Genomic DNA, 23,679 nt, shown 5'->3' with positions numbered 1-23,679 from the left:
CGGGCTCGAACCCGCAGCTGGCGGGGCCCGGCAGCGTCCTCGGGGCCGCCCCGGGCGCGGAGCTGCCGGCCGGGCGCGGCGCGCGGAGCCGTCGGGGCCCGTGCGGGAGGGGCGGGGCGGGCCCGGCTCGCCGCGATTGGCTGCGGGGCAGCTGATTGACAGCGGGGGGCGAGCGCGCGGCGGGTGGCGCCGCCCTGATTGGCTGCCGGGGGCTCACAAACCCGCGGCGCGGGGCGGCGGGGCCAGAGCGGGGCTGCAGCCGGAGCGGCGGGGCGAGCGGCGGCGGGAGCGGCGGCTGCCCGTGTCCGACGTGGGGGGCGGCCGGCAGCGGGGAACCGGGCGGGGGGCGGCGCGCCGAGCAGTGCTAGGGGGCCCCGAGCAGGGCGCAGCGGTGGGGGCCGTCCGCGGGGTCGTGGGGGGGATTCCCGGGGGCGGCGGCCGGCAGCGGGCTCCCGGCGGGGAGAGGCGGACGGTGCCGTCGGGGCCGCCGTCGGCGAGCGGGGCGATGGGCGGCGTGCGGGTCCCCCGCGGGGCCGCCCTGCGGGCCCTGGTCTCGCTGGCCGCCGGGCTGCTGGCGAGCGGTGGGGCCAGCGAGTACGACTACGTCAGCTACCAGTCCGACCTTGGCCCCTACCCCGGCGGGCGCTTCTACGCCAAGCCCCACCAGTGCGTGCCCATCCCCGCCGACCTGCGGCTCTGCCACAGCGTGGGCTACGACAAGATGGTGCTGCCCAACCTGCTGGACCACGAGACCATGGCTGAGGTGAAGCACCAGGCCAGCAGCTGGGTGCCCCTGCTCAACAAGAACTGCCACATGGGCACCCAGGTCTTCCTCTGCTCCCTGTTTGCCCCTGTCTGCCTGGACCGGCCTGTCTACCCGTGCCGCTGGCTCTGCGAAGCCGTGCGTGACTCCTGTGAGCCCGTCATGCAGTTCTTTGGCTTTTTCTGGCCTGAGATGCTCAAATGTGACCAGTTTCCCCAGGATGATGTCTGCATTGCCATGACTGCTCCCAATGCCACCGAGGTCTCGAGGCCCAAAGGTAAGGCATGACCAGTGCTGCAGCCCTGTGCCTGGTGTTCTCTGAGCTGTTGGGACCGGCGTTAGCCTAGAAGGGGCTTTGTGGCCCAGGGAGTCTTGTGGCAGGAGGAGGTTCACCTCAGCTCCTTGGCAGAAGTTCTCCTCCTGTCCAAGGAAGGCAGGATGATCTGCCAGTTACTTCCCGCTATCCCAGAACTGAGCCCAGGGGCAGTTGGGAGCACGGTGGGTTCATGGCTGCTTCGTTCCCTGTGCAGGTACCAGGCTCTGACCTCCACCAATAGACCAGGCTTCCAACCCTCCATCCAGGTGCTGCACCGCTCCAGCACGTTTCCTTGCCTAGCCCGACTCCTTCACCGCTGCTCTCAGCAGTGATGGGACACGTGGTCCCGTGTGGCAGAACGTGCTGCCTGGCTGGAGTAAATAGTGACAATAACCCTGGGGAGTACCTCACTTCTGAGCAGTCCTGGGGGAGATGCTGGGTGGGTGGTGGCTGCCCGTGCACTGAAATCCATCCCTGCCCGCTCAGGTGGGCTGTATGCTGGCACGGGGCATGAATCTTAGTGAGAAACAACTGGGGAAAGCAGATACGGTTCTTGGGTTTTTTCATTACATTCAGCAGGTTTGTTTAGTGCCAGACTAGTTTGTGTCAGTTGCAATGAGTCTGGCCTATTGTTGAAAACTTTTTAAATAAATAAATAATTGTCCTGGTGCCTCTTCAGCATTCTGCATTGGAGCACTTTGAAGGGCCAGCAGGAGGGGTATTTGCAGAGGCAGAATGCAGAGGGCTGTAGAGGAGGGTAATGCTTTCCTGTGTCCAGAACTTCATTGAAGGGGATGGGCACTCCGAATTTCAAGGGGATAATGCAGGAGCTCAGGAGGAGCTTGGGGACGGGACGCGTGCATGGGGCGGACCAAGTGTCGTGGCTTCTGCTCTGTGTCTGGAGATCCTCTGGAGAGAAGGGCGCCCTTCGCAGCCCTGCTTGCCTGTGGCACCTTTACAACAAAGGCTTTTTGCCATGCTTAGCTGGGAGTCCCGGCCCAGCCTGCCGGGACTGTGCAGTGTTATCAGGCTCGTACTGAAGTTACAGGGCAGGAAGGGAGTGGTTCTTGCAGCAGAGGGGTGATGCTGTGGGGGTGTCCCCAGGAGCCAGTGTGGGGACACATTGAAGGAAGCAGAGAGCAATGGCTGGAGCAGGATGGAACAGTCAGGTACACTGCAGGGAGGTACACTGGAGCTCACAGCTGCTGGAGCTGTACAGGGAAACTCTTGGCAGTGGCATCCAGAGGCAGGTGGGGTGAGGTTTGCCTGCTGTCTCCTGGGGATCCAGCTTCTCCCTGTGCCGTGCCAACAGCAGCACAGCCACGCTGGCTCCTCTTGTGGCTTGTGCTTACTGACGCGATCGCTGGAGGAAGCTCTTTGTTTTCCAGGGAGGCTCTAAAATCATCTGTCCTGTGTGAACCTAGACCCCTGGTCAAGACCGCAGTAGTATTCTGTGTTGTGGGTACAAAGGTTGCTTTTATTCCCTGGGCACTGGCAGCCAAGCATGCTGCTGGGGCAGCTGGGTCTGAGCTTCTTGCTGTAGAGCTGCCCCTTCCTGGGTCTGAGAAGGTGTTTGAGCTGTTTGCAGGTCATTAATTTTCAAGACATTCGTGACCCAAGACCTAGAAACATTTTTCTAGGTGAGCAGCATCTATGAAGTTTTCCCTTGTGTAGTTTAACAACTAACTTTCTGATCCCCTTTCAGACCTGTCTTGACAGCAGCATTGGGGTGGGATAGTACTGCTTTCTTTTGGTGCTGCCAACATGCCCATCAGCACAGAAAGTAAGTCTTTAAAATTGTTATGCAAATGTGAACTCTCTTCAGCATTCAGTGGAAAAGCATAAGCAGGCACCTTCACATCCCCTGGCTGCTTGAAAGTCAGGAGAAACCCTTCCATGTGCTGTAGCTGAGCCCCAGCAGCTCCAGAGTTGTCAGGGCAGTCTCCCATACCTGTTGCATGGGCTGGGGCACTTCTCTGTGAGGGGACAAGAAACCTGGCTAGAAAACATTTCTTCAAGGTGAGAAGGCCAGCACTCTGGTAATCTGTGGCCCCTGTCCCTGTGTGTGCTGGGTCCTTCCTTCCACCTGGAGCTCTGCCACAGGACACCCTGTTTTCCCTGAATCCCTTCAGTCTTGGTCACTCAGGTGTGTTTCCTGTTGACTCAAAGAGGGTCAGAACCCAGCAGTGTCCCCCCTTTTCTCTGAACACTAATAAAAAAAAAGCCCTTTCAGTGTTTTTTCCCCATTAACACCTCAAAATTGGAATTTGTTTCTGCCTCTCAAAGAGCTGACCTGCTGAATTCCTTTCTCCTTAAGCACAAGGCGTTAAAGCCTGCAGGCCCACAGGATGCATCAGGGGAGTTGCAGATTAATATAGCATTACACATTCCTTCTCCTGCCCCTGGAGTAAGCTGACTCTAAAGCCAGGCATTAGAAAATGGTCAGCAGGAAAAAAGTGAGCTGGAAGCAGGCTAAGGTTGGAGTAGGGCTGAGATGTGTAGAAAAGCTGGTGTGTCCTGTGTGGAAAGGAGCCTTTTCCTTCCCTTTGGCACAGGACAGTGTTCCCAGCCACACTGGAGGACAGGGCGGAGGTCAGTTGGAGGATGGTCCTTGGACGGAGCTGGGGTCAGCCCCTGGAGTCCACTGCTGCTCCTCAGACCCTGGGGTGGCACGGGGGGGCCGGCCTGGCACAGGGACGTGGCAGCCTGGCAGTGGGTGAGGTTGCTCCCCCTGTGGAGGATGGCTGGCAGCACCCGGGAGCTGCAGGGAATTGTCTGTTCTGTGGCCAGAGGAGCCTTGGCAGGATGGCCCTGCACCAGGGCTGGCAGATGGGAAGGGACAGATGTGATGCCCAGCGTGGCTCCAGCTGCGGGCTCCACGTCTGTGCCGTGGTGAGGTGGGGGTCCCTGCAGCAAAAGGGACCTTGACATCCTGGGTATGCCAGAGCATTCCTGGGGCTTCTGTCGCACAGCTAAAACAAAGCCTGTGTTCCCTGTCACCAGGGAACAATGAGTCTTATTTTCCATTTTTGGGTTTTTTTTCTTCAGTCGCCTGGAAGGCTGACAGGGGGGTCACAGAGGTGGCTTTTGCATTGTTTGTGTGGCCCATGTAGGCTTAGGTGCTGAGGCACATGGACGTGCTTTGCGCACTGGAGTGTGTGGAGATGAGCTGGTGCGTGGCAGGTACCCCTCGTTCTGGGGTGGTCCCCAGCACTGTGACTGACTCTTGGCACTGCAGCAGAGACAGACTGCTGGGGCTGTCACCCTCCCGCCAGCACCTCCTTTCCCTCGTCAGGAGCTCATTAAATGTGCAGCCTGGATGGAAATACTCTGCTGATTTTAAAAATAAATTGTTGGGGACATCATCATGTCCCCAAAGGCTTGCTTCTGCCTGCGTCACTCTAAGTTATAGACAGCAGAAGTAGCAATTGCACGTGAGGATTTTGGAAGAGGACATTACCTAGGGGGTGGGTGGCTCTTAACAGGTACTGAGGCACCAGGAATGGGACTGTTAAGTTGGATGCTGCGAAGGTTGCCTTGTGACAATGGGGTGATTGAAAGGCCAGTTGCTCTGCATATATAACTAATAAGGACATGGTGCGCAACCCCAGGAATTAGCATTTGGCACAGAATGCGTTTGGGGGGGGGTGAAAGGGGAAGACCAAGCCACAGAAAACAAATGTCTCGCCTGAAACCCCGTGGGGCATCTGTGACTGCAGAGACTCAACTCCACGGTCGGCGCGGGTCATGGCTGTGCTTCCCTCCCCAGCCCTTCTGGCTCTGCAAACTCTTCCTGGGAGACCTCTCTGTTTTTTCCATCCAGCAGTCCTCTGGGTTTTGCCAGCCTGATTGAGGGCTGGAATAGGGTGAGTGCTCCATCTGCACCCAGGGACCAGCAGACATTTTGCTGCAGTGCCGTCCCCGGGAATAACTCCCTTGTGTGAGAAAGAGCCCTCCATCCTGCTGGACCGGGAACAGGAGCAGTATCTCCCAGCTCAACAGATTCATCTGCCAGTAGCACAAATCTGTGTCTCTGTTGCTGGGTGGTCTCTGCTCTGGCTGGAGATGGGAACCTGGAAAAATATTATTATTATCTAGGTGATGTGAGCTTTCCTCCTAGGATGGATCCTGATGAAATGTCCTGGGTTGGCATTTCCCTAGAGGAGGATGTTGGCTTCCGCCAGCAGCTGACGAGTATAGCTGGGTTTTCTCTGCTGGAGCCACGAGGCTGCTCTGCAGGGTGTAGCCAGGCCAAAAGCCAAAAAGAGAAGACAGCTCTCAAGGTTTGGAGGGAATGAACACGTGAGATGTACGGGTCCATCACCCAGCGGTGCTGCTCCAGGGCAGGCAGGGAGGCGAGGGGCTTGCCCTACGATGCCCAGCAGCCTGTGGGATGGTCCCGGCACCAAAGGGAACCTGTGCTGAGCTGGGCTGTGTCCATCTGAAACCCTCTGCCTGGCTCCAGGGCATCCCCTTGATATGGAGCCATCCTTGGGCACCATCCTCTGGCTGTGCCAACGTTTGGGCACTGTGTGCCCTCCTTGGCACGCTGTGGGGGGGACGGTCAGTGGGCTGTGGGCCATGGCTGTGGGGAGCGGTTCCCCTCAGCTGAATGCCTGGCCCTGAAATCTCCTCTCGGTGCCAGCACTGTCCTCAGCTCTTGGCAGCTGCTGGCCCCTGCCCGTGCCTGGCCCCAGGGCCACCAGCAGCACTGGAGCAGGGCTGGCAGGAGCCTGGGGAGCTGGTGGAGGGCTCCTGACCCCTGGCCATGTGTTATCGTGCAGGGCTGGAACCTGGTACCCCCTGGCTGGGTGCTGGCTGCGTGCCCCCCTTGAGGGCAGTGATCTGACAGGCCTGTGCTGTCTGGCTACAAGGCTTGCTCCTCACCACCTCATCTCTCCTCTTGCCAGGAACGACTGTGTGTCCCCCCTGTGACAACGAGATGAAGTCGGAGGCCATCGTGGAGCACCTGTGTGCCAGCGAGTTCGGTAAGGGGGAGCGCGGGGGCACGGGAGGGGGTCCTGGGGCTGCAGGGCAGTGCAGCTCCTGTGTGAGCCGGCTCTGGGGCCGCTGCATGCCCGGCCACCCTGTCAGCCCTGCTGCCAGCCGCACGGCCAGGGTGGCCACATGGCCTGCAGGCAGCCGTGTCCTCTCCCCGAGGCCATTCCCGAGGCCATCCTGCCTCTAGGTGTCAGTGTCGGTGCGCAGAGGCGATGGCACTGGACAGGACCGGCTGTGTTTGGGACGTGTCCGGCTCCTGCGGCCGCGATCACCGGGGGCCAGGACAGCTGGGTCCTGACAGGCGTTCCCCAGCTCCAGCATTGCCCGGGCTGCAGGGCTGAGTGTCCCCGAAGCGCCGCGTGGGATTACTGCCCTTAGCCTCGCTGTGAGCAGGGAACCAGATGGTGCTTGTCTGGAGCCTGGGGCCAGCGCAGAGGTGGCAGTGCCTGGACTTCGGTAAACTCGGGTTTGTAACTTAACCCTGGTGTTCCTGTGCTCTTGTGTGCTTGCAGGAATGATGCACAGGGTGGACCCTTACTCTGCTTGCAGTCAAGAAAAAGCAAGCTAGCTTTCTCCTTCCCCCAGATTGCTCGTACCACTGGGTTTCTTTTTAGCAAAGTTTATGCAGCTCTTGTCAAGTCTAGGTGTAAAAACCCAAAGCCAGTCCTTGTCTAGCTAGGGCCAAGCAGTGAGCTTAAAAAATGCAGAGCTACTTGAAAGCTGTTTCCTAAATATATTATGACTGAAAAGTGAGTCAGACAATCGTAGCTAAACAGAACTTCACTTAAAAAAAAAAATGTCATTGGAGAAAATATTTGCTTTCTCAGATCAAACCCAGAATTAACTGGTTCTGACATCCTTGCGGGTGTATGTAACTTTCCCGAAAGGTTATTAAAGGCACATTGAACAAGGTGTGCATTCCTCGAGGATTAGCACTTGAATGTGCCTTGTGCCAGAGCACACTGTGCAAACCCAAACCTGTGCTGTGCGTTGGTGTGCTACCCTTTCTTCTGGAAATGAATTTTCAACTCTCCTGCAGATTTGGAATGCCAAAAGCCCTAAGTTCAGGGCAGACTTATTCTAAAAGGGAAGAGCGTCAACAGGAAAACCCATGTTACAATTTCCCAGGAATGTGCTTCCCTCGAGCTGGGTCAGGGTGACAGAGGCACGAATCGCATGGCAGCCTGGCTGGAAGCGGGATGTTGTCTAATGAGATGGCTGGAAGCTGCCCCACTGCATCCATGGGGAGAGACTGGAGAGAGCTTCCCAGATGATGCGGAGGGATCGAGCAGCCTCTGTGACCAGAACACCTGGTTTGGGCAGGGGCTGTGTGCCTGGGTTGTGGTGACACTGAGGTGTCACCCTGCTCCAGGGGCTCTGGGTTGGGACCTCCAGCCCGGAGAAGGAGCGAGAGGTGCTGCCTGGGCAGCCACGGGGCTCCTTTGTCAGTGGGTAACTGTGATACCTGTCACCTCCCCAGAGGTGTGCCAGGAGCAAGTGAGGTGGTGTCCTGCTGGTCGGCAAGTGCAGGGAAGGGAAATAGACAAGCTTAACCGTGCTTGTCATCAGCCTCTGCCACTGAATGCTGTCCTGTGCTCTGGGACAGTTACACAACAGGGAGCAGAGGCCAAACCAGAAGTATTCACAGCCTCAGTGGAACAGCTTGAGACAGTGACTTGCCCACAGAATAAGTTGGTTATTGGGAAATTTTGTGGTGACAGCTTCCAGAGGATGGAAATACTTCTTGGCAGGCAGCTCTCTGGGTTATTCTGCAGTGAGTGGCCAGATAGAGGGTCCCTGTGCTCCACCAGCAGCAGAGGGTTTTCAGTAGTGTAGGTTTTGTGCAGCTACATTTGGTGTTTTCTTCCTTCTGTCACTGTTTTCCCTCCCCATCCAGGAGGGTCCTGGGTGCACATAGTGCTTCCTCCAGATGTGCCCAGTCTGTACAGCTGGGAGCTGGAGAAAGGGAAGAGATGTGATACGGGTTTTTCCTGTGCTCTGCAAGGAAGGGCAGGACAGGGTGCTCCTGAGAATACCCCAGCTGGGGAGAGGAGCCTGCAGAGGAAGCATGGACTTCAGGTAGTTCCTCTAAACACCGTGCCTGGCTCTTGGATCATTGTTTAGTCTTGGGGGGTTACTGTCATGGGATGATTTCTCAAGGAGAGCTGTTTATCTGGCACTAAAATAAACTCCCAACCATTCAGACTGATATTTCTCATGCAGATCCACCAAGGTAAACACTGGCAGCTGATACGTTACAGATCCTCATCAAAGCCAGACAAGTACAATAAATGTTTAAATTAACGTGTGCTGCATAGGGCAGCTGTTGATGGGTCCTGCACCAATTCCTGCAGTAACATGACTGGGGGTTTCACTTACACCCCGGGGGCTCGTTACAGACCAGGCACAAGGAGCGCTTGGCCCAGGGCTGATGTGCAGCCGTGCTAGGGCAGGAGGTGGCTGTGTAACAACCCTGGGGGTGATGTCAGTCTTGAGGACAGCAAAGGGAAGAGGTGCATCCAGCTTTGACCACAGGAAGACTGGAAAGAAAAGGGACCTTTCTTCTCTGAGCCAGGAGAGGGCCTTGGACAAGGCGCTGGGCCTTGGAGGGGTGCCAGGAGACCACCAGCCTCGTGGGCCAGCAGGACTCTGAGTTTGCATTTGTTTGAGCAGCTGTGACCGTGGGCTCCTGCATGCTGGTCTGAGGCAGCTTGGCAGCTCCTCCAGAAGCTGGATGGCTGTAGGGCAGCAGCACGTCTAGCTGTCCACAAGGCTTTGGCTGGGGCTTGCCATGTGGTGGGAGTGATGTGCCTGCTCCCTTAGCCCTGGCAAAGCATTTGGCACTGCTGCTGTGGCCAAGCTGCCTGCATGTGGAGGGGACCTGGGCCCTTGGGGATTAGCTTCTTCTGTCTCTGTTTCAGAGCATGTGAGAGCTGCCTCCTCTTCTCCACCCTAGCCCTCTCCCTGGGAGCACCAGCCAAGTGTCTTGGGGAAAGGGAGAATGTTTTTCACCCAGCACCTCAGCACTGCTTCTGGTTTGCTGCTCAGCTGCTGGCCATAGCTGTGGTCCCCTGTCCCTGCAGCATGTGGCAAGGTCCTGTTGTATCTCTGGCTCCATGTGCTGCTCCCCACCAACCTGCCTGGGTGGTGGGGCTGGTAGCAGAGCTGCAGCAGAGGTGCAACAGAGGGTGTTGATGGGTGTGCAGGGACCCTTCCCTGGGGCACAGACTGGCTATGGGGCTGGGTCAGGTACGTGTGGGCCAGCTGCAGTTCAAGTGTTGGTGCAGGGCTGGTGTGCTGGAGCCAGTGATGGTGCTCGATGGAGTGTGGGATCTCTGCTGTGCCCCTGCAGCCTCCCCCAGCCTCCCTGGGCTGCAGCCAGGGTTTGTTTCTTACTCCTCAGGCAGGCTGGGCTGGCCCTGGAGTTCATTCCTCTCTGTTTCTCTTAGTGATTTTATTTATTGTTTCTGCCCTTTCTCTGGGGGCTGAGGGGATCCTGCTAAACGGGCTCTCACTGCACTGGAGACTGCAGTGCAATCAATACATGCTGTTTATTTTTTCCCGTGACTGACAGCTCCTTGCCTGCAGCCTTCTCCTGTTACAGCCCTAATGTGTCTTCTGGCAGGTTTCCTCCTTCTGAGTGATTTCTAAAGGAAGGAGCAATGAGGCTGAAGGAACAGCAGAGCTTTCCCATCTCTCACGTTCCCTTCCCTGCCGTGAGGTGCTGGAGTGGGGGCTCTGCCTCTGCAGGCAGGAGAACAGCAGTGACAGTGTCCTGGTCCCAGGCCCCTGTGTACTAGAGAGGTGGGGCTGAAGGTGCCTGTAGGGTGCCACAGGTGGTGGCATGGTGAGCGGGGTGCCTGCACAGCCCAGTCCTCGGGGACGTGGGTGCGTGCCTGAAGCCCTGGGGCTGCTGTTGGGTAGGGGGGTACTTTGTTCTTGGGAGGCACTAACATTGTGCTCCCAGTTTGTCTGTAATGCTGGGTTTCCTCTTTCCTTGCACTGGCATGGGACTGGAAAGCTGGAGCTGTAGGGACATCGATAAGAATTGTTTCAAGTGATGAAACACAAAGTGTGCTTTGTCAGGCTGAACCCCAACCAGGTCTGTAGGGCCTTTGCTGCTCTCAGAGCTGCTGCTGCCAAGAGTAATTTCACTGCGACTGAACAAACACTTTCATATACCCTGTTTTGTATTAGTAGAAATAAAACAAGACATTTTAATATCTCTAGCACTCCCCACTCTCTTTGTGTTACAGAGTGTGGAACTGAGCTACCATCCAATATGAGCCATTTATAGTTGAGGCCAAATTGCTGACTTGGTCTGACAGAGGTTCTGGGAGCTGTGGCTGGTGATGGGGCTGCTGTGCATCCAGAGCTGCTACTGATCCCTCATATGTCCTCCCTGGCCTCCCAGAGCTGGAGCAATCTGGTGGGAAGTGCCCGGCAGCTTGGAGCTGTAGGAGAGGAGGACCTTGGAGAGGACAAGGCTGCCTGTGTTGGCCAGCTCTTCCTGACTTGATCATTGCTGATGACCTGCTCCTGCTGGATGATGCTGCAGTGTTGTGTTGGGAGCAAGGGGTAAGCTGGGGAAACCTGGAGTAACTGGGGAAACCTGGGAAAATGGGGGAAAGCTGTCCATAGCTGTAGGCTGGTGCACACAGGCTCTCTGCAGGAGTCTGTGCAGTTTGAGGATGCTGTGGCTTAGTCTGATCCTCATGCTGGCAGCTCCCAGTGGCAGTGGGTACAGTCTGGTGAGAGAGTCAGTGCCTGTGTTGGGCTCTTGGCACTGGCTCTCCCGGCTGCGGCAAAGCGCTGGTGAGTGCCTCGTGCCTGGGCAGGCGTCAGCTTCTGGATGCGGGGGCTGAGCAAGGGCAGGCGTGGGTTTAGCACCCTGGGAGGGTTTCTGCTGTTGTAAACACAACATGGCTGAGAGCTGTTGACTGCCAAATTAAATCCTGAAATCTCCTTTGTTGTGTTTTGCTTTTACCCTCCCAGCCTGACTAATGCTTTCACTTCTGTGTTTTCTGGGAAGAGCCTTTGAAGCAGGCAGCTGGACATTGGCTCCTGCCATGACTCGCCCGTGAGCAGCTGTACCGGCAGTGCTCACAGGAAGCTTTGGGGTTACACACGGTACAAAATTAAACCCTCTCCCTGTGCAGTGCACGTTTCCCCTCTGCCCTGAGCACCACGGCCCTGGGGAGCAGAGAGGAGAGCCTCCCTCTTGGCCAGTCCTACAGATGGGGAGGGTCATCCTTGTCTGCATCCCTGGAGGTACGGATGCTCCAGAGGGGTGTGCAGCATTCCTGGGGATCTTTCATGCCCCAGCACCCAGAGGCCACAGTCGGGGCACCATGCTGTGCCGGATCCGGCATGGCATCTCTGCGTGTTGCACACAGAGCTGAGACAATGCCTGGCTGGAAAGGGCTTTCCTGGTTTTATGTGTGGTCCTGGCTGCAGCCAGCCACCAGCGCTGCCAGGACGGCAGAGAATGGGGCTCCTCTGCTGTCAGCTCTCCCATGGTATGGCTGTGAGTCAGCTTCTGGTCCTGTCAGTGCTCCTGTTCACAGGGAAATTCGTGGTCTGCCTGCAGCCCCCATGGCTGCTGTCTGTCTGCAGGTGTTCTGCAGCACTGGGAGCAAGGGTGTCCCACAGCAGCCAGCATCTTTGGGAACGTGGTGCACACTTCAATTAGCAGGAGCCTGGGAGAAAAAGGAAGGTGTTGAGTGTGTTAGATGAGGAGATGTGATCGCAGCTTAGTGAGGGAGCATGGGTGGGTGCTGCAGCCGATGCTGGGCCGTCCCGCAGGCTGCAGGGCTGGGAAGGCTGCCCAGGCTTGTGCGCTATGGATAACCCTCCGGGTCTCTTCCTGGGGTCAGCTCCCTCCTGGCAGTGATTTAGTCTGTGCAAGCAAGCGCATCCTGGATTCTGGGAGGTAATTTTGGCTCTTTTCCCACTCGGCGCTGAGATGGATTTGGTGTGGCACGGGGGGAGCAGAAAAGCCAGGGCTCCCAGAGGGGAAGCTGTTTGCTTTGGCAGCTCAGTTGGATCCTGGAGCCAAGACTCAATCTGTCCCGCTCAAGCCTGTCCCTGCTGCCGGGCGAGGTGTTCCCGGGGCCAGGGGGATGCCTGGTGAGTTGCACGATGATCCCCACTGCCAAGTCCTTGATGTTCCTGGGAAGGCACAAGCCGAGGGGCTGCCTTCCGCGGTGAGGTGCTGTGCTCCAGTGCTGGGCATGCAGCTGGGAACAGACGTGTCCTTGGGTGCTGCTTTTCTATGTGTGTGGAAAAGGCCAGAGCTGTGTGTCCAGCCTTGTCCCAAGGCAAGGACACTCGGCAGTCCTTGGGCCAGGCTGCGCTTTCCCTGGGCTGCACTTCAGACTCCCTCTGCTGATGGCGAGGGCATCGTTGCTGGGAAGAGCAGAGTCCTACACGAGCCATTTTCACCCATGTTCAGCCCCCTGTTGGTCCTCTTTGGTGTTACCTGACCTTGGCTCTGTGTGCTGCTTTGCACGAGTGAGATTTGTGTGAATTCTTAGTTTGTGTCTGGATTTATGGTTCACTTGGGCAGTTTCTACATGCCCTGAACCTGCTGGATGATAATTCCTGCTGTGCAGGGAAGGAAGCGCTGCGAGCTCCCACAGTGCAGCATTACCAGACCCTCTTTGTCCTTCATAGACTATGGTACTTGGAGCAGAACAGCACCTCCACAAGCTGCCAGATCGTTTTCTTCCTCCAGAAACAAGGATCTAAACTTGCCACAATCACAGCAAAGCAATTTGCAAACAAGACAGTTTGAAAAAGTCTCTTATTACTGGTATTATACCATTCTTCCTGCACTGGCAACCATTGTGCTTAGAGCGAGACTTCAAAGTCAGAATGGATAAAGAGATTGAGGTTCATATTGAGGGACATTGCTGCTGCTGCCCAATCAATGTCATGCAGCTTGGAGCTGCCTTAAAACTACTTGCTCCATTTTCCAAATTCGTTGCAAATTGATCTGTTTCAGCATCTTTAGCTCCTTAGAGCTTATGTCTCTTTAGCTTCTTAAACATCCTGAATTTGGAAAACAGATGGAATGAGAATTTCACTTGGGTTTCCAGTCCTGGATTACTTTCCTGTACAGTAACAGTGTAACACGACAGAACTCTTGGCAAACACAGCAGCATTCTTGGCACAGGGGCAGATAAATCCCGTTCCTCCTGAGGCCAGTGCAGTGGCTGGGAGCAGGAGGGTGATGTGGGGACTCTGCTGCCTGCTCAGGATTGTCATTGCACCATCCTACTGCCATTTGTATCTGGAAGGGTGAGCAGAGCTGCCATCCAGAAAGCAACGTGTGTCACTGCTACAAGTTCCAGCAGGGCAAGACTTCAAGGAGTGATGCTGGGGGGACCCGACTCCCTGGCAGAGGCTCCTGCACGCTGTCTGCTCCATGTGCTCTGGGAGTCAAATGGGAAGGCACAGCAGACAATTAATCACCTATCCGAGCACTATTTATCTGCAGGTCTGAAGTAAACTCCCAAATGAAGGAAATATGTTAGTAATTTTTGGCCATATGCTTTTCCCCAAAAATGAGGGAGAGCCAAATGGCACAGAAGTGATACTTTAATGTACAACACATTTTCATCATTTTTCCCATGTATACTAAATTCCTCTTCATGGTCGCAGCAAAAGAACATTAATTTTTTTTTTTTTTTTGGGTTGTGATTAACTTGGGAGAACGCTGAACCCAGAGAGGAAAATATTTTCTGTGGAAGTTGTATGGGATTAACTCGCCTTCTCCTGGGGAAGAGGCGGGCATGGGCATGCAGCTGCTCAAATGTAGTGCTTGGAAACTTGTTTCACAGGCACCTGAGGGTGCAAACAAGGGCTGGAGAAGCCAAGTTGACCTTTGAAATGGCTCTTTCAGGAGTCTCTCCGTGCATCCAGAGCAGGGAGACCCCATTGTTTAATCAGCTAAGGTTTTGTTAGGAAAGAGTGTATTGCCAAATGAACAAGTCTCCCTCTCAAATAAAAGGTGCCTGGTGTGCTCTTCTGGGGGCAGGGAAGTGGAGACATTGGTGGTTTACCTTGATGCTCCCCAGGGTGCAGGGGTGGCTACACTTTGGGCACGAGTGTTTCATGTGGTGGTCAGCAGGACACGTCCTTGCTGGGGTGATGCTGCAAGGGACAGAGCCCTGCTGCCCTTCTGGGGCTGGAAGGCTGGTGCCTCCTCCCCCCAAGTCTTGCTCAGCAAAGGCCTTGGGCCAGCAAAGGCTGCTCAGAAGTTATGTTGATTTCCCTTTTCTCTGACTTATTTTTCAGCTCTCAAGATGACCATAAAGGAAGTGAAGAAGGAGAATGGGGACAAGATGATTGTTCCGCGGAAGAGGAAGGCGCTGAAGCTGGGGCCCATCCGGAAGAAGAACCTGAAGAAGCTGGTGCTGTTTTTGAAGAATGGGGCCGACTGCCCCTGCCATCAGCTGGACAACCTCGGCCACTACTTCCTCATCATGGGCCGCCAGGTGAAGACCCAGTACCTGCTGACAGCCATCTACAAGTGGGACAAGAAGAACAAAGAGTTCAAGAAGTTCATGAAGAAGATGAAGTCTCCCGACTGCCCGACATTTCCGTCCGTTTTCAAGTGATGCAGTGGGAGGCGGGAGAGCCGCTGCCTGGACCTGGCGCAGCCAGCACGGCAGCTCGGTCCCGCTCCTCTGCAGCAGGGATGCTGGAGCCGAGCCCTCCTGCTCCTTCCTCTGCTCCTCGGAGCTTCCCTTGCCGTTCCCAGACCTCCCACCTCCCTGCTGCCGGCATTTTCCTGGTTACCCAGGTGTGCAAGTGAGACACGTGTGCACCAAACGGTCACCAAACGTGCTTCACACCCACAATATCTAAGGACCTGTTGCCATACGGATACGTACGTTAATTTCAATAGCAGCTGTCAGGTAAAGAGGGCAGGCAGAGGGGCCTGGAGTTAAGTCAAGAGGTTACACGATTGCAGCAAGAACCCTTGTGACCATGTTTACTCCTGTCTTCATGGCTGCAGGGTTGCGTCAAATCAATTCCTTTTTTTAACCAGAGCTGGCCAAGTAGAAAAACATCCCATCCTCACAATGAAAGCTAATAAATTAGGGGTGGAGAACCTGTTACAACCTCTGATGAAATCTAGTAGCTAATTGCCCTCACTGTAAAAAAATCCCATTTTAGTCTAAACCTGCTTAGTTTAAGCCTTAACCCTGGGGTCCTTGTGATACCTTGACCAGCTGGATCAGGGAGCTCTCCCTCACCAGCACCTCCTGTAACCTGTCACTGGGACACCGGCCCTGGCCTCTGCTGACTCCCTGAGCCCAGAGCTGCTCGTTCTCCAGCCCATGAGTCCCTGCCTTCTCTGGCAGTGCAGCGGCCCCACCGCAGGGCTGGGGCAGAGGGGGCTGCCTCCCCCTGGCCCCTAAGCCTCCCCCTGGCCCCTTAGCCTCCCCTGGCCTCCCCCTGGCTCCCCAGCCTCCCCCCATCCCCCTGGCCACCATCCCTGGCTGCTGCTGCATGGGCCCAGATGCACAATTCAGTTTTATCCATGTGCAAATGTGTCCCGTTCCCTGGCCAGTCCTGTGGCCTGGGCCTCCTCCAGACGGCTCCTCCAGCACGTGGCACTCCCTCACTTTACCACTGATGTTTTTATAGTTCCTTCAGGCTGCTGGCAGAATACCAGATCGCAGAAGGCCAGGAGCTGGTCCCTGTGGAGCACCATGGGAAATGCATCGTCTCCGTCTTCCCCTCTGCAGTCGCCGTGGGACCTCTCAGTTTCTAGGTTTTTGTCTGTTTGATGTGTGACAACTTGGCTTTGTATCATTCTGGGTTGTGTTTTTTTTCCTTAATCAAAATGTCATGTTAGTGTGAGGTCAAATAGTTTATGAAAGACAAAGAATATTGCATCCAAATGATTACATTTATCGACCAAGCTGAAATTCATTATTCCATTAATTGCACAAGTTCTCTTCCACACACCCGCATTGCTCCACATTAATTTACTATCCCACTTCCATTCAGCATTCTCATCAGTCACAATTACTCTTGAGAGAATGAGTATCTTGTGATCTGAGATAATCCTGTTGTGTTGCAGTTAAGAGAAATAACAAATCCTCATTTTTGAGGCTTAAACCAACCCCACTGAAAGCTGGTAAATTAATTACTCTTGAGCTCGGGAGTGCTGTTTGTTCCCCACATGGGGACGGAGCTGCAGACCTGATTGTAGAGGAATTCCGTGAAGAGGCTGAGGGCTCTGAGGAATGATGCTTCACAGCTAACAGAGAGATGGGATTTAGGACATGAACTCTGTACTAGGTTGCCTTAGACCACCATTTGTAGTAGTGTTGTTTCTTTGATGCAAAATTAATTATTGTAGATAATGTGCTTTATCATTGAATTAAAGAAATAAATAAACCATAGGCTTTACTATCACAGATTGATGAGGTGAAACAGTGTGGGGGGGGGGGCTGACAAAGCCAGCCCTGTCAGCAGCAGGTGGTGGCCCAGAGCTGGGACATGTTGAGCTGAAAGGCTGGTTGTCTTGGAACAAGGTCAGTGCCCGGCGCAGCCCTGTGGGGGCCAGGCCAGGGCTGGGAGCCTCCAACTGCCCCCAGGTTTCCTTCCACAGCCGGCAGCAGTGGAATTGGTTTTGTGTGGGGGAGAGATGCTTTAACATTTATTTGGGCTGGGGTTTTCATGCTATCACCCACTGGGGCTGAAGAAATCCCACACCTTGGAGCTACCCATGGGAAGAACAAATTAGCACTGTAATGACCTACTTAAAGCATAACATAATTGTGTGTTACTGGTTGCTCTGTCAGTTATTTCAGACACCCCTCTGACCCTGGATGTTTGTCCTTGAAAAGCTGATTAGAGCTGCTGAGCAGATCAGCACATTTTACTTCAGACATGGCATTTTGGGTATTTCCATGTACCTGGGAAGTATTTTTCCATTCTCTCACCAAACTGCTCCATGGTCTGTCAGCTGTTCCTGCGTGAATCCAGTGGATAGGTTCACCAGTCCTCTCTCCACTTCCCTTGTACTCCCTTGGTATGTTGAGGCAACATCATGTTTTAAGCAGTTAAGGTATCTTTACATTTTGTTTTACTGTTGTTTTAGATAGTTAATTCAGAAAGTGTGGCAGATGAGAGGGGACTGTGTTTCTTTCTGGAAGTTTTGAAACAGAGGAAATGTAAAAGACCAGTGAGAATCAACACTGTAGGGAACTGCCTTCTCTGGACAGTGAACAAAAGCATGAGACTTTTCATTACTGTAGCTGGCATGATTTTTTGTTTCTATGAACATTCTTACACTTTTAAAGGCTGACAGTTACAGCAATTAGCAGTATGAAAGCTAATGCAGCCTTTACTGTAGAAAGAAATCTGGCGTGGAAGCACATGCTAAATGTCTGGAAATTGGAGCTTTTTCCCTGTCCTATCACTTCAGGGTGAGCTTGCTTGCAATTAGAAGGTTTGGTGGGTTATACTGGGAAATCACCACCTCATGGAAGGGTGAACATGGAGGTGCTGAAACACCCACATCAGCATCTGAGGAGACTCCGGGCATGCTGATGTGTTTGGGGGAGAGCAGGGTCTGGTGTGGCAAAGAGCATGGCCCAGCCCTGCTGGACCTCTGCAGAGGGATGGACCAGCGTGAGGGAGGAGGTTGGCAGAGGTGGAGGGGCAGGAGGGCAGCAAGGGATCGGGGTCTCGTGGGGAGCAGCCCTGCTTCCCCAACACCTCCAATTCCTGCAAACCCACCAGGGGATCAGGAATGAAAGGGCTGAGGGGCTGTTACATGGTTGGGGAAGCTCTGCTCTGGTTTAAGGGCTTTGCTCACCTCATTTACCATGGAGATGTGAGGAGAACAGCTCAAGCTACTTGCAGACTACTTGAAGGGCAGATAATTGAGATATAATCATGATGGAGCCTGCAGAAGCACACAGGCCTGGCGAGGAGTGCTGGTGGTGGGTAAGTGCCTCAGCACAGGCACAAGCACGTGAGAGGAGCCAGGAGATGCTGCTGTCTGTGGGAACCCCTTGCATGAGCACAACGCCTGCCACTGCTTTTCTCCAAGTGTATTTTGATGAACAAATCTTTACTTGATTGTTTGACTTTGTTTTAAACTTGTGGTTGATATAAACACATTATGGCTTCTGTTTTCTCTCTTCTATGATTGGAACAAGAAACCCCTCAATAAAATGACTTTTTTCTTTGAGAGTTGTTTTTATTATTGCCTTTTCCATATCGATTGCATTACTCATTCCATGTGGTGCTGACATCCCAGGGCCCCAGTGCATTGTCTCCTTGCGAGACAGCATCTCACCACTGCTGCCTAGCAAGGGGTGATGTAAAAGTTTAGAACTTAGATCCACAATGTTGGTGGCAGAAAAGTCTGCTGTCAAATGTCAACTGCTGGAGCACAGTATTTTATCTATATAGTTGTTCCCCACTAAATACCCCTGTTGTACACCAACTTCTGAAGCTCATTGCAGCTCACAGGGATGGGAAGGGGAGCAGTGAAGCCTCTGCAGCTGCAGCAGTCTGCAGGAATTGCCATTCCATTCCCTCCTGCACAGTTTGCCATTGCTGCAGCTGGTCACAAGGCACCTGTCCAGGAAACCTCCCCACTTGACCAGCCAGTCCCAGCCTGGGCTCTCAGGTTATTTTGATCCCAGTAATTAATCTAGGGAGGAAGGGCCCAGGGCTGTGATGCTGCAGCCCAGCTGGGTCCCAAGTGCAGGTGGGAGGCTTTATAGCTGGGGGAAGCAGGGGGCTTAGTCTCTGCAAGGCTTTTGGCCAGGGATGTTGGCTGCAGCAGGTCCACCACCATGAGAGCAGGTAAGAGCAACCCCTTGGATCTGCTGCCTGGGGTTTCTGTCTTTTCCCAGTTTGGAGCTGGTGTCTGGGGTAATTCAGAAATGGGGGTGAAGTTTCTTCGTGGTTTCCTGCTGCTGGTGTTTTACGGTGGAGTCTTCTGTCATTACTCATGAGTATTAGGGAGGTTAGAAGAGATGCAGGGTGCTGGTCAATGTGTTTACTGAGAACTTACAAACTCTGTTCCTCTACTAGCTTCTGGTAACAGTTGTCTAGAAAAGGGAACTAGCAATTTCTAAAGTTTTTTTTGGTCATGTAAAAATTGAGACTCTCAGTCAACTATTGCATGTGGGTGCATTTGCTGTCCTTCTATCTGTTGGTTTGCCCTCTGATGAGAAAAGTGTACTGAAACCTGAAATGTGGTGAGTGTAAGCTATGAGGAAAGCACCTGAAAGATGGGAGTCCTGCTTGTGCAGGACTGTGTGGAAGGGCAAACAGATAGTTCCTGAAATACAGAAGCATGAGAGGTTGCTTAGAGCAGAAATGGGTTGTCTGTGACTTAAGCATTCCCCAGGAGCAGGAAGGCTGGTGTTTGTGCAGTTCATGGGTACATTTCACATTACAAATAGTCCAAATACGATTGTTTTATTGAGTTCTAGTTTAGGTTACAAGCCTTGGTGTAAATGCTCAGTCTAAACCAAGATATGCCTTGTTTTCCTGGGAGACAGCCTCTATTTTGCTTCACTGGGAGCAGGATGTTCTGAGGGATGGAAACCCTCTGTAGGGTGTGAGACTCTGATTGTATCATCTTGGATGTGCCTGCTGCTTTATGCAGCTCTGCTATATAATAAAGGGGCTTATATTTATATTTAGTGCTTATGTTATGTACCCCCTGTCTGTGGGAATGCTTTCAGGGACACTATGGCTGTGCAAAGCATGGTGTGTGCTCAGATCCTGTGGAACTCCTGGGGTGCAAAGGAAAGCCTGAAGTTAGGAAGAGTTTCAGCTCTTTGCTGATCTGCAAGTGAAACCTGAATGAATGTGCCTTGTTTTAGGCTCCTAGGCTCTCTGGGAGCATGATCTGACTTTGAAACAAATTTCACTATTCAAGGAGGCTGAGAATGAGACTTTGTGATTCTTGGGTCTTGCTGGGCCACTTCTCAGGGTGCTGGGGCTTCCAAAAGTGCAGGTATCGTGTCTCTGGGTTGTCCTCCATGGAAAACTGCTTCTAACTTGTGTAAGGGTTGCAGCAACTAATCTGAGAAGACAAAGATGCTGAGGCTTGCTGGCAGCCTGGGCTTGTCTGAAGTACAAATCTTGCATAAAATAAAATTGTCCTTTTGTGACTCAGTTTATCCTTCCAATAGTGTTTATCTTGCTTGCTCCAGCATTCCTTCTGTTGAGTACTGCCTGTTAATTGAGTTTCTGGCCTCCAGTTTGTAGCGAAGTTATAAACAAATATGGTTTTCTTTCATGCTATACAAAAGTAACCTTCCATCCCTCAATTAATTTTTTTTACATTGCTGGCAGTCTGTGTTCTGCTTTGACCCCTGCTGGGAAATGCAAAGCTAGAGAGAGCAGTTCAGCAATTAGGGAGGCTTTCTTCTCTTGGAGCAGAGCAGATACCAGCCTGGTGTGTCTGATGTGGAGCTCCATTAATATTGTACAGGACGAGGAGGTGATGCAGTGCAGCTGCTCCAGGCAGCCCAGTGACAGTGTCTGGAATGGAAAAGGACTCCTGTGTTTACCTGCTCCCTGTGAGCAGCAGGATGGTCCAGGGTGGAGCTGCTGCCCTCTCAGTGGGGCCTAACAGCAGTTCCCACTGGAGCTGTCCTCACTTTTAAAGGTCCTCAGCCTTTGCCAGGGCACGGGCTGGGGCTGCAAAGTGCCAACACTCCCTTCTCATGCTCCTGACTGAGGATCTAATAACCTCCAGGAGTGGCAGAGGCTCTGTAGATTGTTTTCAGAAAGAGGGAAAATGTATATGGTCTAATATAGATAATATGGTGATAAACCCTTGTAAAGCAGTGTCTTTCCATGTGTGGCTGTGCAAAGTGTAGAGCAGGAGAGACATACAGAGCACAAGCAGGGAGCTTGTAATGCCCCAAGATGATGAACAGAGCAGGAAGCAGGAGAGAAATGGCTCCTTCCCTTTCAGACACTTGTGGAAAAAAGATCCATCAAGAAGAGATGGGTGCAAAGGTCCCACCTCGGGCTAAGGGAGCCCCGAGCAGCGGGGGCAGGAGGCCGTGGGAAGTGCTGCTCTGTGCCCACTCACTCCTGGCCGCTCCCTGAGCCCCGCTTGGGGACAGGGGGTGATGAGCGGCCTCTGTCCCGCGCCGCAGAGCTGTCCCCGCCAGTGCTCGGGCCATTGCTCGTCCCTCCGAGAAGCCAGGGCTGGGCAGCCGTGTGGCAGCTGCCTTGCATTGGAATAATGGAGGGTTTGTGAGGGAAACGGCAGGTAAATCCGCCTCGGCCTCTGAGCGTGCTGCCCGCTGGATTAGCTGCTCCCTTTTGATAGTCTATAGACGCCCAAGTGGTGCTTGAATCCCCTCTGGGGAGGGAAGCGGGGCGAGCGGGCTGGCTCCTCTGCTGCTGGGAGGCTCCTCGCCCGCAGACGGACCCGCGCCGGGTCCCGGGGCTCCGCAGTCCCGCAGCGCTGCCGCATCCACGCAGTGCCGAGCAACCTGCCAGGGTGGCCGGCCGCGCTGTAGGAGTCTCCCAGCCTCTGGAAAATGAGGGCTTTGTTTCAAGGCCTTCCCAGCAGAGGCTGGAATCTCCTCTGGACCGGCAGCCTGCCGCAAGAATGCTGCCTGCGTGCGGGAGCGGGCTCCGCTGCCCCTGCCGTCGGGCGCGGGCTGTGCCAGGGACCGCCAGCGCCAGGGGGGAGAGCGGCCCCGTCTCCTCTCGGCACGTCGGAGTGATGGATCTGCCGCACAGCGGGCTCCCTTGCAGCCTGCCAAGATTCCCAGAGCCGCGAGCAGTCGGCAAACAGTCCCACTATTCTGCAGGAACGCGCACAGCCTGGAAATTCACTGCTGTCTGTAACGCTTTTTCTTCAGAGAGAGCCAGGAGGTGTTTGCCAAGTCCTTGCTCTAAAAGGGAGGAGGAGACCCAGGACATAGCTGGAAGGAGCCATACCTGATAGCAGCTGCTCTTTGGGATCCAGCTCTCTGCTTCCATCCTCGAGGTGCAGGGAATTGCTCTGTTTGAGATCCATGCAGCTGCTTTGCCCATGTTAAACCAAATTTACAGGGGAAAGGTCTGTTGGGGTGATAGAAAGGAGCATTTGATGATATGGTGGGTGACATTTCCAGGGTGCTCTGCCTTGGTCCAAGGTGTTGAGTTGCTTTTCCCAGCTGCATTTGTGATATCCTTTAACTGTCTGAGGAAATAATCCCCTACAACACAGGAAAAGCAAATTGGCCATATCACCTGCTTTCTAAATGGGAACCTGTTCTGATATGTGCTGTGGTGGTGACAGGGATGTGTCCTGGTTGCAGGCATTGCCTGCTGAGATCCCTCCTGCAGGTGTGCTTGGTGCCAGGCCTGATGTGTGCCTTGAGGACTGAGCTGCTGACCTTTTATGTGGGCTCTGATCTGTACAAATCCTATTTTATAGGTTTTAATGCCTAGAATGTGCTGCCCTAGCATGCAGCCCATGTTCTGGGTAGGGCCATGTGCCACAGAGCAGATACTGGAAGGGCACTTTGTGCTTCAGTGTGGGGTGTTTCACAGGCAATAACAGGAAAGAGATGATAAAACCAGAAATTGTTTTCTGGGCACTTGTGTGTGTGTGTTTGGACCTGTTGCTGCTGGCAGGAAGCTGATTTTCTGCTGCTCCGAAGTTATAACCAGAAACCCTAAATGAGAAGGTACCTCCTATAGTAACTAAAACTGTTCTGCCTTTTCTTTTGCTTAGTTCAGCTTGGGGCACATTATGCTATCAGCAACTTTTTGCAGTCCCCTGCCTCAATCTGGCTTTCTCCAAACTCTTGAATTACTCATGTGGCTGAGAGATTAATTTACTAGAAGGTGTAGTGTTGTGTGTAAATAAATTATAGCTGTAGAAGGATGATGGAGAGTGAGTATCTCTTCTGTTACTTGAAAAGAAATTGAGATCAGGGCATTTGTCTTTGGCAGGCTAGCGAGCACATGCACAGGCTCATGTAGAGTACTAGGACCTACACTAAACCTCAAGAAAAATGAACTGGAACCCCTTTAGGCAAGAGCAAATGCCATACTTTTAAATCTGTCATCCTCAAGGGTGAGTGACCACACGCAGCCCAGAGAGTTTCCCTGGTTATTGTACAGCAAGGCTAAATAACTGATTTGGAGGAGGCTGAGTTAGTGTGTGGGAGCTCCAAGGTAATTAAATGCGTGGTTGTGTGTTTGCATGTGATGGCAATGGCCGTGCCAAGCTGGTGGGGCTGGCAGGAGATCCTCACTGGTTGTCAGGCTGTGAGCTGAGCACCCCGCTTCTCCATGAAGGAGATCCTTGTGTCCTGCAGGCAGGCCAAGATCACGTGGTTAAATGGTCTTAATAAAATGTTGTCAGGCTAAATGTTTATAAAAGTCCCTCCCCTTGAGTTAATGCTTGTTGGTTATGGATGATCCTACTTGAATTAGAAATCATGGTGCTGCCCAGCTGCATTAGTGTTGCCCCTAACTGCCTGCTCCAGAGTGTTTACTATTTCTTCAGCTTTTTGTATTTTTCCCTCTCAACCTAAAAGTTTATTTAATAATCCTGGAAGACCTTTTAAGCTTCCTGGGTTTA

At 53.6% G+C, this 23,679-nt stretch overlaps 1 protein-coding gene across 1 annotated transcript; it reads left to right on the top strand.

Annotated features, from left to right (window-relative positions):
• Positions 1-446: 446 nt before the first annotated feature.
• On the top strand, positions 447-18,303 carry SFRP1 (secreted frizzled related protein 1). The gene is made up of 3 exons (XM_051640949.1): positions 447-1,040; positions 5,990-6,067; positions 14,382-18,303. Exons 1-3 carry the CDS (start codon positions 506-508, stop codon positions 14,702-14,704), a joined length of 936 nt encoding a protein of 311 aa, XP_051496909.1. The 5' UTR covers positions 447-505; the 3' UTR covers positions 14,705-18,303.
• The last annotated feature ends 5,376 nt before the right edge of the window (positions 18,304-23,679 follow it).

This window comes from Apus apus, chromosome 26 (assembly GCF_020740795.1).
Source record: "Apus apus isolate bApuApu2 chromosome 26, bApuApu2.pri.cur, whole genome shotgun sequence".
NCBI classification, from domain to species: domain Eukaryota; kingdom Metazoa; phylum Chordata; class Aves; order Apodiformes; family Apodidae; genus Apus; species Apus apus.
Note: the sequence above shows the minus strand (reverse complement) of the source record. Positions and strands in the feature narration are given on the sequence as shown.